A 12,812-nucleotide genomic window follows, 5' to 3' on the forward strand; every position below is an offset into this window, starting at 1 on the left:
ACTACAGTTAGGCCAGTCAAGCATCTGGTATAAATGTGTCCACACTTCCACCCACTGATTGGCCAGAGAAGCACTGGCTATCAAAATCGCACCCTGTTGTCAGGGAGATGATGGGAATGTTTGGGACTTTCCCCTCCAGCAGTGACATCATCTGGCTTCCTGACTCCGCCCCCCCCTTCACACTCCCTGTGCTAACTCTGTGGTGCCAGCTGACAAATCAAACTCTTCGTGACATCCAGAGGTGAAGCAGGCCTGCTTTGGGCCTCAACTCAAACATGACAGTGTTTACAAAGGTCTACTTAAATAGCTGCCGCCATTAAATAGTTTTCATCCTTATAACTGTTACGGTGCCGTATGTACTGTACACTGTGCTACTGCCACATAATATATGAGAGACCGTAAGGAGGTTTTCTTTGCACAGAGTGAAGTATATATCAAGAATGGTGCCATTCCAAATGGACTGACAACTATTTCATATGAAGAATGTTCACTCCCATCGACGTCTGTTGCTGTGCGAATTCTCAGGATGTCTCTATTACGGCTGATGTGGAAAACTCTTAACCCCCTGCAGGCTTAGTGAGACCATCATCGTCCCACACAGCCGGTGTGTAGCTTTCCCACACAGCCGCTGCTCCCAGTGCTGCTGTAGTGGGTCCACCTTGTCTCCCAGCACAGAATATCACATTTTATATGAAGCGCCGAGCAATACTTCTCCACAAGGCACATCTGCGTCCTCCACCTTCAGTTCATCTCAGTATCAGTGCCTGGGCGCAGCATGTAGCTGAGAATTAAAGCGACTCTTACAAATTGGCCCTGAGAGCTTTTCACTGGTTGTAATTGATGAACGAAGAGTGGAACAGGATTCATAACAGACACAGGATGTATGTTGCTGCACAAAGTTCATGTGCATATCTGTCGTCTACCCCGTACCTGTAATGCATCAACTCTTAAAGATCTCTTCTGTCACCATGAGAGGCATTTTCTCTTTGCCTCTGTTCATGCTCTCCCCTGCTCTCTTTCTCTCTCTCTCTTTCTTTGTCTCTCTCTTTCTCTCTCTCTCTCTGTATCTGTCTCTCTCTCTTTATGTCTCTGTCTCTATCTCTGTCTCTGTCTCTCTTTTTCATCTCTCTCTTTCTTTCTCTCTATCTCTTTCTCTTTTTCACTCTCTCTCTCTCTCTTTCTGTCTGTCTCCCACCATACTTTGAAAATTTGCATGTTGTTTCTTTGTTCTTTGAGGACAGTCATATTAGCCCAGGTCTTGTGTTGCCTCACCCTGTGCCAACTGGATGTGATCCAGCTTCAGTGGGAGTTTTTCTCTCTCTCCTGTTTGATATTTACTTTACCAGCCTTTCCAGGGAAACCGGTGCGGGCCTAGACAGACAAACAGGGCCGTTTTAATGGGAGACAGAGGTGGGCCCAGCTATGCTGGAGGGCTCTCAACTCTCTTACCCCCCCCCCCCCCCCCCCCCCCCCCCCCGCCCTTCTGCTATGGCTGGAGCAGGCAAGGGGCACCTGTGAGCCCTTAAACAGCCCTGTTATGACTCTCCTATAAAGCACTGGCCAGCTGGGGCCCCCCTGTGTCCGCACATACCTCACACATGCCCTCACACATTCCCCACACATGCCCCTCACACATTCCCCACACATGCCCCCCACACAAGCCCCACACATGCCCCCCACACATGCCCCACACATGCCCCCCACACATGCCCCACACATGCCCCCCACACATGCCCCCCACATGCCCCACACATGCCCCACACACGCCCCCCCACACATGCCCCACACATGCCCCCCACATGCCCCACACATGCCCCCCACACATGCCCCCCCCCCACATGCCCCCCACACATGCACCACACATGCCCCCCACACATGCCCCACACATGCCCCCCACACATGCCCCCCACATGCCCCACACACGCCCCCCACACATGCCACACACATGCCCCACACATGCCCCACACATGCCCCCCACACATGCCCCACACATGCCCCCCCCCCACATGCCCCCCCCCACATGCCCCACACACATGCCCCCCACATGCCCCACACATGCCCCCCACACATGCCCCCCACACATGCCCCACACATGCCCCCCCCACATGCCCCCCCCCACATGCCCCACACACATGCCCCCCACATGCCCCACACATGCCCCCCACATGCCCCCCACACATGCCCCCCACATGCCCCCCACACATGCCCCCCCACACATGCCCCCCACACATGCCCCCCACATGCCCCACACATGCCCCATCACATGCCCCCACACATGCCCCACACATGCCCCCACACATGCCCCCCCCCCACATGCCCCCCCCCACACATGCCCCCCCACATGCCCCACACATGCCCCCCCACATGCCCCCCACACATGCCCCCCACATGCCCCCCCACACATGCCCCCCCCCCCCACATGCCCCCACACATGCCCCCCCACATGCCCCACACATGCCCCCCCCACATGCCCCACACATGCCCCCCACACATGCCCCACACATGCCCCCCACATGCCCCCACACATGCCCCCCCACACATGCCCCACACATGCCCCCCCACATGCCCCACACATGCCCCACACATGCCCCCCCCACATGCCCCCCACACATGCCCCCCACATGCCCCACACATGCCCCCCCCCACATGCCCCCACACATGCCCCCCCCCCACATGCCCCACACATGCCCCCCCCACATGCCCCACACATGCCCCCCACATGCCCCACACACATGCCCCCCCCCACATGCCCCCCACACATGCCCCCCACATATGCCCCCCCCACATGCCCCCCCCCCCCCCCACATGCCCCCGCAGGGCCGGCGATGAGAGGACGAGACACTGTCTCTGTCTGTAAGCAGGGTGGATGGTGGAACATGGACAATGTGACGCACGCCAAGCAGACGTTTGTGGACAAGCCCCACAATGCTTTGACAGCAGAGGGACGATTGAGAGCATTCTAGATTGAGAACATTCTAGATTGAGAACATTCTAGATTGAGAACATTCTAGATTGTTGATCCAGGCCAAAGAGCCAAAACGCTAACTTGAAAATGAAGGAAATGGAACTTCTGTCTCTTTTTATCCAGCACATTCCATCCTAGACGTCTGTCATGGTGGCAGCTAACTAACCCTGTAGCTATTCATTCAGACGCAGATTATATTAAACAGATACTGAGACAGCAGGATTCAATGAATCAATAGGAAATTATAGTTCTGGCAATTAAGGTCCTAAATGTACTTAAAGGTCCTAAAATGCAGGTCGCCATATTTCTGTCTCAGCCAGTGTGTCTGTGTGAGGAATTACTGTGTTTATGTAATGAATAATTCAGACAAAGCTAAAGCCCTGGTAAGCCCTGATGGTTTACGGCAGCACTGTATTATCTGATATGACGTGATTTTATTGGAGTCGAATGGTTTGGTGATGAAGCAGTCCTGTGGCGGGACGCGTGCGGTCCTGCCGATGTTGGACTCACGAACGCTCTGGTCTTCGCTGCAGGGCACCGGCCGAAGCTGGACGACTCCCCCAAGACGGGTTTGTTCTCCGACCGCCTGAACGAGCTGGAACGCATGCGGCACACCACCATGAGGGTCGCCGTGCCAACGCAAACCCCTCGCCCCTCCCTCTGCAGCTCCGGCTCGTTCTCCCCGCAGGCCCAGGGCCACATGTCAGGTACGGGCATGCCACGGCGTGTCCGCCGCTCTCACTTCTACTGTCATCACTAAACTGTCCCACGCTTCTTGGCTTAAAAAGCAGTCTCGGGTTTTGCGTATTCTTTTGATACTTGTTTCAGGAGGCTGAAAACAAGTCCGATGCTTAAACTTAAACCTCTACAGAACGAGATGATCTGAAACTAGGTCGGTCTGTCTCACATCAGTGAGACCCCAGGATTGATGGGGCGAGTTTGTTCCTGTCCATCAGAGCCTCAGTCTGCAGTCTCTCACTCAGTGGCGAACTCTAGCGTACGGGGGCTGTGGAAACTGAGATGTCACCCTGTGAGGTGACAGAGACGGAACAGAGGGGTGGACAGTGTGTTCAGTGTCTGTTAAGGAGGGCACGTATCATCTGTCCTTAACTAACGCTCTGAGTGCGTATCTGGTGGCCCAGCTATTGTTACTGACTTCTACAGTGCTGTGCCAGCCGAATGTGTAATAGCTAAATGAATGAGTAATAAAGCAAAGAAACACTGCTGACAGAGTTTTATTTGGTCTGATGTTATTTGCCATAAAGGCTAATGAGTTCATTGGACTGTTATCATGAACTTTAAATATTTCAGTTTGATCAGACGTGAATAGAGTGAACACGTACACAAAGATACTTGAGTCTGTACCTGAAACTAGAACTGACACAGAACTTGAACTGCTTTCATACTGTAGTATATGTGCGTTTAAAGCAGTAACTGAGCAGGATTACAGATGACTGTGTGTAGTCTGTGATACCGGGTGTAGTCTGTGATACCAGCTGTAGTATGTGAAACTGTGTGTAGTCTATGATACCACGCGTAGTCTGTGATACTGTTTGTAGTCTGTGAAACTGGGTGTAGTATGTGATACTGGGTGTAGTCTGTGATACCGCGTGTAGTCTGTGATACCGAGTGTAGTCTGTGATACCGAGTGTAGTCTGTGATACAAGGTATAGTCTGTAATACTGGGTGTAGTCTGTGATACTGGGTATAATCTGTAATACTGGATATAGTCTGTGATACCGGGTTTAGTCTGTAATACTGGGTGTCGTCTGTAATACTGGGTTTAGTCTGTAATACTGGGTGTAGTCTGTAACACTGGGTGTAGTCTGTGATACTGCATGTAGTCTGTGATACCAGATGTAGTCTGTAATACTGGGTGTAGTCTGTGATACTGGGTGTAGTCTGTGATCCTGGGAGTAGTCTGTGATAATAACCCTTCTTCTCTTTGTGTGGTCACACGTGATCAGACCCTCGCCAGCCCCAGTCCTCCCCTACGTGGTTTAACGAGCAAGCGTATCCATCCTACCTGAGTCCCATGGCGTCCCCCTCCGTGCACTCCACCACCCCTCTGTCCTCCAGCCGTGCCACAGGACTGCCCTCTATCAGCGACGGGCCCCGTCGTCTCCCAGGTAACCCCCCCAGCCTCAGTTACCCCCCCCTTCCCAAAGCCCTCCCCACCCCCACACTCCATCATGCAGGTGTGACCTCTTTACCTCCTGCTGCCGATGGCTTGGTTCAGGGTTTTGGGGGAGGGGTGGGTGGGTTTTTTTTTTATTTTTATTATTATTCTTTTATTTAATTTTTTTATGGCTTGTCCAGTTATCTATAGTCTGCATTTCTGAAATTGCTCTCTTGTCCTGTGGTGCGTCAGAGTCGTGTTAAAGCGTTTTGTTTCGCTCAGCGTTTGAACCGTAATCGATTACAAATGTAATGTGACATGAGTCACATTTTTATTGGCTCATTGGGCTGTTGATGTGTAAGAGGAGACATTTCTGAGACATTTCTGAGACATCGGCGAGCGCAGAGTGATGGAAAGTCGGGCCATTGTTTCCCTTTTCCTTCCTCCAAGCCTTTGATCCTGTGCCGAATATGGTTAATAACAGACTAAGACATAATAACAGGCCAGGGGCAGGGACATAAAGCAGCTTTATAGCGATACGCTCGTGAAACGGTCTGTCGGGCAGCCCTAGTGCAGGCAGGGCAGGACCTAATCTGCTCATTTGTCCTCTTATGCCCTGCACATACCCAACCGCGAGCGTTTAAACGTGGGCCGAGGGGTTTCTGCCTCCAGACTCCTGTTTGAGCCACGTGGGCTTTCATGGGCTTTTTTTCCCCGTTCCATTTCCACCACCTCCTCCTGCTCTCCTGCTCTCCTGCGCTCCTGCGCTCTAACAGGCGGCTCCGTGGCGAACGCGGCCGTGGGCTTGCGTTTGCTCTCCTTCCCCGACTCTTCGCCGGTCGCCCACGCCCTCGCTGCTTGCCACAGTCATTATCTCAGATAAGACACATCCTACTGCCCGGCGCGGCACACAGCAGTCAGAACAAAAAGCCCTCGTCTTAAATATGGATGCTGATGTCAAACATCATTACACTCCACTGCAATCTTTAGCTTGCAGCATAATACCTGCTAAAAGTATATGACGCCAAACAACCTTTACCCTGCAACCTTTTACCCAGCGACCGATAGGTGGCGAGACGCGTCTTAGATGCGCAGAGGTCACGTGTCCTCCTGACCCCAGTGCTCTCATCTCAAGCACTGCTGCGTCCAGCGTCGGTGGCTCTTTAAACGCAGTCTGAACTTTTATGTGCAGATGAGCGTGGAAAGCCGGGCCGTGCTGTCCGCCGGCCGAGCTGCCCCGCCACTTATTCTGAGCACACCGCCTCTGCGCCCCGGGTCCAAAACAGCATTGTTCTGAAAGGTTCCAATCAAAGAGGTTCAATATAAAAGTGTGTGGTGGTGGGGGGGGGCGTACCGTGCCTCTGCAACCCGCCCGCACATAATCACAGTCCCCCTGTGCGCAGACGTGGTGACAGGAAAGACGCCTTGTGATTTATGATAAGAGCGCTGTGTCTGGGGCCGTGCCCCCCCCCCCCCCCCCCCCACGCCCACTCCTCCCCCACACGCCCCCCCTCACGGTTTGGCACAGAACTAATGTGAGAGGAGCAATAGCCCATTAGGGCTGTGTGATTTGGGAGGCGTGTTGGGGGGGGCGTGAAGGACAGAGTGGAGCAGACGGTCCGTGGCTCGGGCCCTGCGAGACACCAGGAGCCACATCTGAAGTTCTGAAGCAGAGCCTGTCTGCATGTGCTGCCCATCATCCCCTCAAAAGTGTTTCCAAATGTGCGTCCACTGACCCCGCCTGCGTTTTAGCTGTACGCCGCAGCCAAGCTGCTAACACACGCGCGCGCATGCACACGCACACACATGTACACACGCACACACATGTACACACGCACACAATTTACTGGAGCGATATGCATACCTAAGTATACACAGGCGAATTTAAACATGTGCAGACACATAAACAGGCGTATGAATAAGCTGGGAGATGTGACGCCAGATGACGGGGATGTAGACATGAATACACATACACACGGGCCTGTCTCAGGACATCAGGGGGGAAAGACATCAGTAGCTGCAGCCAATCCGCTCTGTGATCTTTATGGTTTGGTGAGTCAGTCTAAAAGCTATCGGCAGTGAACAAAATTTAATTCCAGAGTTTCAGAGGTTGGGTTAAGATGCAATGATGTGTATTGTTGCTAAATTTAGTTGCTAATAGTTGCTAAATTATTATATAAACTACATAAAAGTCTTATAAACTGTGTCTAAATGATTTCATCACAGCCAATCTGAATCAGAAGTGTACATGTTCTTTGTTGTCTGCAGGTTCAACAGACCTGAGTCCGTTCCCTGGGCAGTTTGAGCGGCAGTTTCCCGGTTTTTCCTCGCTGACCGAGAGCCGATTCTCTAGTCCACGGATGCACTACCCGGCCACTTTCACCTACACGCCCACGCCCGCCTCCACGGGCATGTCACTGGGCAGCGCTCACTACCACACCTACCTGCCCCCGCCGTATCCCGGATCCACCCAGAGCCAGAGTGGACCGTTCCAGAGCAGCAGCACCCCGTATCTCTACTATGGCGCCTCCTCGGGCTCATACCAATTCTCCATGGTGACGGGGGGGGACCGCTCGCCCTCCAGGATGCTCCCGGCCTGCACTAGCGCTTCTACCGGCAACACGCTAGGCAGCTCCACCCTCCCCGTCCAGGCGGACGGAGCGGGCGGAGGCGACGAGGATGGCAGCCACAGCAACTCACCCACCATCCTGAACCCGGCGGGGAGGATGGACGAAGGAGTGTGGCGACCTTACTGACCCCGTACTGACCCCGTACTGACCCCCGCCAGCCTGGGCCAGAGAAACAAGAACACGAGTGACAGCATCCTGTGCCTCCGTCACGGGAACCCCCACCCACGACATGGTTTTAAAGCACAAACCCTAGCAGAACTTCATGCTGAACTATTCTATTTACGCTTTGTTGATCTTTAAACCTTGTAAAACATGTTCTTTATTGACAAGTATTTATGGAACAAGGTCCTTCGAAGGGAAGTATTTTAAAGGAAACCCTTGCGACAGTTGTAAGCTGTATAACTGTATCAGGGTTATAACTCTGAGGAGCTCTAGTGTGATAGCTGTCAGCATCACTTATGGTTAAAAGAGCCGAAGTGGTGTGACTGGTTTTGTTAGCTCTCATCAAAGCTGTTAGCCTTAGTGGATACTTACCGTAGTTTTTACGTACAGTTTAAAGCACTGATCACCAGTTGCCTTCAATTGAATATGACAAAGTTTGTTTTTAGGATTCATTTTCTTTTTTTAACTTAAGTAATTTAAATTATACGTACTTGGTGAGAGGATATTGAGTTGTAAGTTATAAAGCCATAAATTAACTAATGTATTTGGAACTTGATTCATAGAGGGAATATTTTTGTAATGCATCTATGTTCAAGTTGATAATAGAATTAATAGGTAATTTAAAATTAGTTTAATTAGCTTATGCCTTTCTTCTGTTTATACTATTTTCTAAAGGAAATCTGGAACGAGTTTTCTACAGTACATTATAGAAAATCTCTATTGTTATACAGCATGTAGGCGTGCTAATCTGAATAGTTTCTTTAATGCTTGATACTTCCAGCTCTGATGCCCTTGCAATTTTGACTTCAAACCAAAGAGATGGTTGCATATGCCTGGAAATGTTTGCTAAATAATAACATGCTTCCTTTCTCTTGTATGCAGTCTTGTGCAGATATTTTGGTCAGTGTTAACCATGTTTAATCAGAAAATGGCTGTGATCTGGTCTAACAGAAATGAGGACTATAGTAGAAAAGTACCAAAGGCTCACGATGGATCCATCTTTACTGGAACGGAGAATGTGCATAATGGATGTAACACACGTTAATGCTCAAGGTCAGAACGCTGCGTTTAATCTTGGTGCAGATGTTGCTTGGTTTCATGGCAGCTAAAATCATTCTGCAATGCGACTGGTTTTTCAAGAAGTCACAACTTGGTATGCAGTTAGATTAGTTTTTCAGCTAGTTTTATATCTTTTAATATGATCCTGGATTTTGGAGATTAAGGCTTACGATGAAATTTACACTTGGTAATGCAAAAACAGGTGGTCTCAGATGGCAGAAACAGCTGAATCACGCCCAGATTCATGTTAGTATTTTGTAGTCCCAGAAAACATGGTGTGTACAAATGGTACTTTTTAGTGAATCCTGCAACACGCGTGTGTTGATGCAAACATGTAGTATGGCACAAAGCTCTAGCTCACAGGTTTCAGGTGTCCCTGGTTTTAAAGGAAAATCGTTGTTTTTCATTTTGTCTCATAATTGTGTTTTTCTGTAATGCAGGGGTTTATACTTGCAATGCAAAGTCCTGCTCATTCATAACAGTGACTGTTAATGTCCTGTTTCTCAACGCCTCTCTCTCCGGTGCCTTAGACCTCACAGAGAACACGTACCACACACACTTGGCAACGTACCGCACACACGCTGCAACATACCACACACACACGCTGCAACGTACCACACACACACATGCTGCAGTGTACCACACACACAGACGCTGTAACATACCACACACACACGTTGCAATGTACCACACACACAGACGCTGTAACATACCACACACACATGCTGCAACGTACCACACACACACATGCTGCAACATACTACACACACACACTGCAACGGCTGGCCTGCCCATCAAATTCAACCAGATCAATTCCCCCCTATTTTACTGAGACCTGTCCCTTCCAAACTTACCCAATCAGGTAAGCAGAGCACTTAGCCAGTTGTGCAGTTCAGGTGCACCATATATACACATATATTGAGTTTACAACTAAGCTTTTGTCCGTTAGCATCAAAATGCACATTTATTTTTTATTTCATCTCTGGTGGGTCAAGTCCAGTTCAATTAGTTTGTATTTAATGATAAATAAATACATCATCGTATGGACAGAGGACATTTTTGGACAGAGGACATGTATGGACAGTTGTACTGCAAGAGGAGCAGAGCTTAAATTTGTTTACAAAATGTTTACAATATTATGAGTACAGGTTGTTATCGTTTGAGTCATCTATACCCCCATTTGCATTGTTATGATTATTATTAATTTCCTTTATTTGTACAATATTTCTCTTCCCTGGTGAATCTACCAGAATAAGGGGAGCAATTTGGGACATTTTAGAGCAGCTTTCCCTCTGGAGCTTGCATGCTTAACTTGCACAGATTGTGTTTTATTTATCTTTTTTCTGACCTCTGAGGTCTCATCTCTTATATCTGTATGGAACAACAGCTACATGGAATGACCATCAGAACACCAGTGAAAGAAACTGGCATTTTTAATTGTTGTACATTGTTTGAACTTGTTTACTTTTATAAGGGTAATTCAAATAAATTTTGCAAAGATTTTGTCATTCTGGAGCCGCTTTGTAGTCAGTGTTGTTGTATCGTCTATTCCTGGCGTCTCCTTTCACTGAGTTGTTTGTCAAACTGCCTCCTCTGTCTTCGGCTTGGTTATCTTTCTCCTTGTTAAGCACACAGATCCCTGACCGTGGAAGGAAGATGGCTAGTGTCCTCGCATGCTATCTCTGATCTCTTCAGTTTTCAAAGTCTCATGACCTTATCAGTAAACCCATGGCTGCCTGGCCGGGGGTCAAAGTGCAAGTGCCATTCAGGACCTCAGCGCTCCTGGAGCACGTATTGGCGTGGAGTGCGGAGTGGATCAACATTAGCTTTGGAGAAGCGGAGTTGGCATCACGCTGCTGGCTGCAGTCGGGCCTTCATCTCCCCGGTGCTGCTCAGTGGAACCAGGCCTGCCGGAGCAGGGCCTGCTCTGTGTTGTTTCAAGACATAACAGACAAAATCCCAGAGCACTCCATCTCCAGTTCTCTCCGAGGCGAACTGGGAGCGTTCCAGGGGTTTCCCTGCATATGAAGTGAGTAGGAATAGTGGAAGAGGGCTCGGGTTCACATTCCCCTCGTTCCGATCCACATCTAGCAATTAGGATAATGAGCTGGAGAGGAGAAACTAGAGACAGCAATGTGATATTCCATAATGTGTGGGGGATGGCGGGGAAGGATCTTGGAAAAAGAGAACTGCTGTTCTGTAAAACTCCAGAGCTGAGAGGTCCAGTCGTATAGGGTAGCACTTCCTCTAATAGCATTTTTTTGTTTTTACACTGAAGTAAACCTGGTAGGGTTTTTTTTTTATCTTAGACATCAATCTTTGTATCTTTGTATTTACACAAGACGAGAAAAAGAGGGAAGAAGGTTCCAGAGGCTGAGAGAGAGAGAGAGAGATGAAGGGAGAAAGGAGGAAGAGAGAGAGAGAGAGAGAGCGTACACAAACCAGTCAGCACCTCCGTGTCACCGATCCCAAGACAAACTTGACTCTGTCTCAGCAGCAGGAGGGCTGTGTTGTCCATCTGAGAGGACACTGCGAGGTCATTAGCACCACTCGCTCCACTCTGCCACGTTCTGTCTGGGTTCTGGCCGATCACACAACCTTCTACGGGTCCTTCTCCCATGAAGGAGCTTCATATTTAAAGAGGACAAAGTGAACTGCTGGGCTCCTCGTGCCCCTGATCCACTTGTGAGGTGAATGAGTCGTGTGAGGCTGCAAGGGCATCTGTGGTCTTCTGGAACTGCAGGGTAATGTTTCATTAGTGCTTCAACCCTCCCTCACCACACTGTAGCGCTACAATAAAGCTCTGTAGGGGCCAGCGAGTTTATAGAGTTGTGAATATTTTAGAAATTATGATGTGTATCATGTTGATTTGCCCCTACTATAGTAAAACAATGGCTGGCATTCAATTTTTAAACAAAAATACTGCTCTTGGTCAGAAACATTGCAAATATTGCTGATATATTCTTGTCTCGTGTCATACTGGTCAGACAGGTTTATCTCATTGTGGGGGAAAATCAGAAACGCTTCAACATTTTAATTGGATTTTTTTTTTATTCGGATTTAAAATTAAGTTGGTTCAACTGCTCCATCTAGCGTTCAACTTCGAATATTAATTTATTGCTGCCGTTGAAAGAGGATACGACATAAGAAGATAAGAAAGCCCCTTCCTCTGCACCTACTGGGACTAATTTAACATAAATATTACTCTGCCCTACAATACACTACAATGAATTTCAGTATATCTTAGTTGAAATAGAAAAAATACAGCATTTAAATAATATTTTGTATTATCATAGCCCAAATAATCACAATTATCAATTTAAGAACCAACCTTTGGAAACTTTGGAAAAGTTGTTGAGGTCTTTCAACACATCCATGCAGAGAACATGACCACGTTTTCCAAATGTACCTTAAAGCACTGAACTGTGAACCCGATGGCCCATAATAATGATCATTGAGATGTTCTAATATCAGTACCATGGACAGCTACCGTGCGAACAATAGGTCTCTTTGTTGAGAGCTCACACTGGTGCCAGGAGGCTCAAGTTATCCACCATCTAAACTGTCAAAAACTCCTCACAAAGATTGAGTGCCTCAGGCACCAGAGCATTTGACAGGACAGAGCTGTGGGTTGTGCCAAAAATTCATGCAAAACAGGCCTTTTCCATACGTCCGAGCCAAGCAGTAAAATGTGAAATATTTGGACAGAAACTCCATCTTCATATGTAGCCAGCCATCGAGGAGTGTGGACATGTTTCTCATCAAATGTGCGGCCATATAAACCTTTTGATGGGACTGAGTGTTAATTGAGAACTAATGAACTGGTAACACACAGCAGTCCCAGCGTGCTCACCAGACCTTTTATGATTTATTTAGG

At 48.9% G+C, this 12,812-nt stretch overlaps 1 protein-coding gene across 3 annotated transcripts in view; it reads left to right on the forward strand.

Annotated features, from left to right (window-relative positions):
- Positions 1–10,450, forward strand: part of runx2b (RUNX family transcription factor 2b) — a 32,844-nt gene extending 22,394 nt beyond the window's left edge. For 2 of the 3 annotated variants that reach the window (XM_077016840.1, XM_077016839.1), the window contains 3 exons: positions 3,499–3,672; positions 4,933–5,094; positions 7,353–10,450. In XM_077016840.1, the coding sequence (XP_076872955.1) occupies positions 3,499–3,672; positions 4,933–5,094; positions 7,353–7,840 (824 nt within the window). In that variant the 3' untranslated portion in view covers positions 7,841–10,450. The remainder of the gene's footprint in view (positions 1–3,498; positions 3,673–4,932; positions 5,095–7,352) is intronic. The other variant, XM_077016841.1, reaches the window with a different exon arrangement.
- The last annotated feature ends 2,362 nt before the right edge of the window (positions 10,451–12,812 follow it).

This window comes from Brachyhypopomus gauderio, chromosome 9 (assembly GCF_052324685.1).
Source record: "Brachyhypopomus gauderio isolate BG-103 chromosome 9, BGAUD_0.2, whole genome shotgun sequence".
NCBI lineage: Eukaryota > Metazoa > Chordata > Actinopteri > Gymnotiformes > Hypopomidae > Brachyhypopomus > Brachyhypopomus gauderio.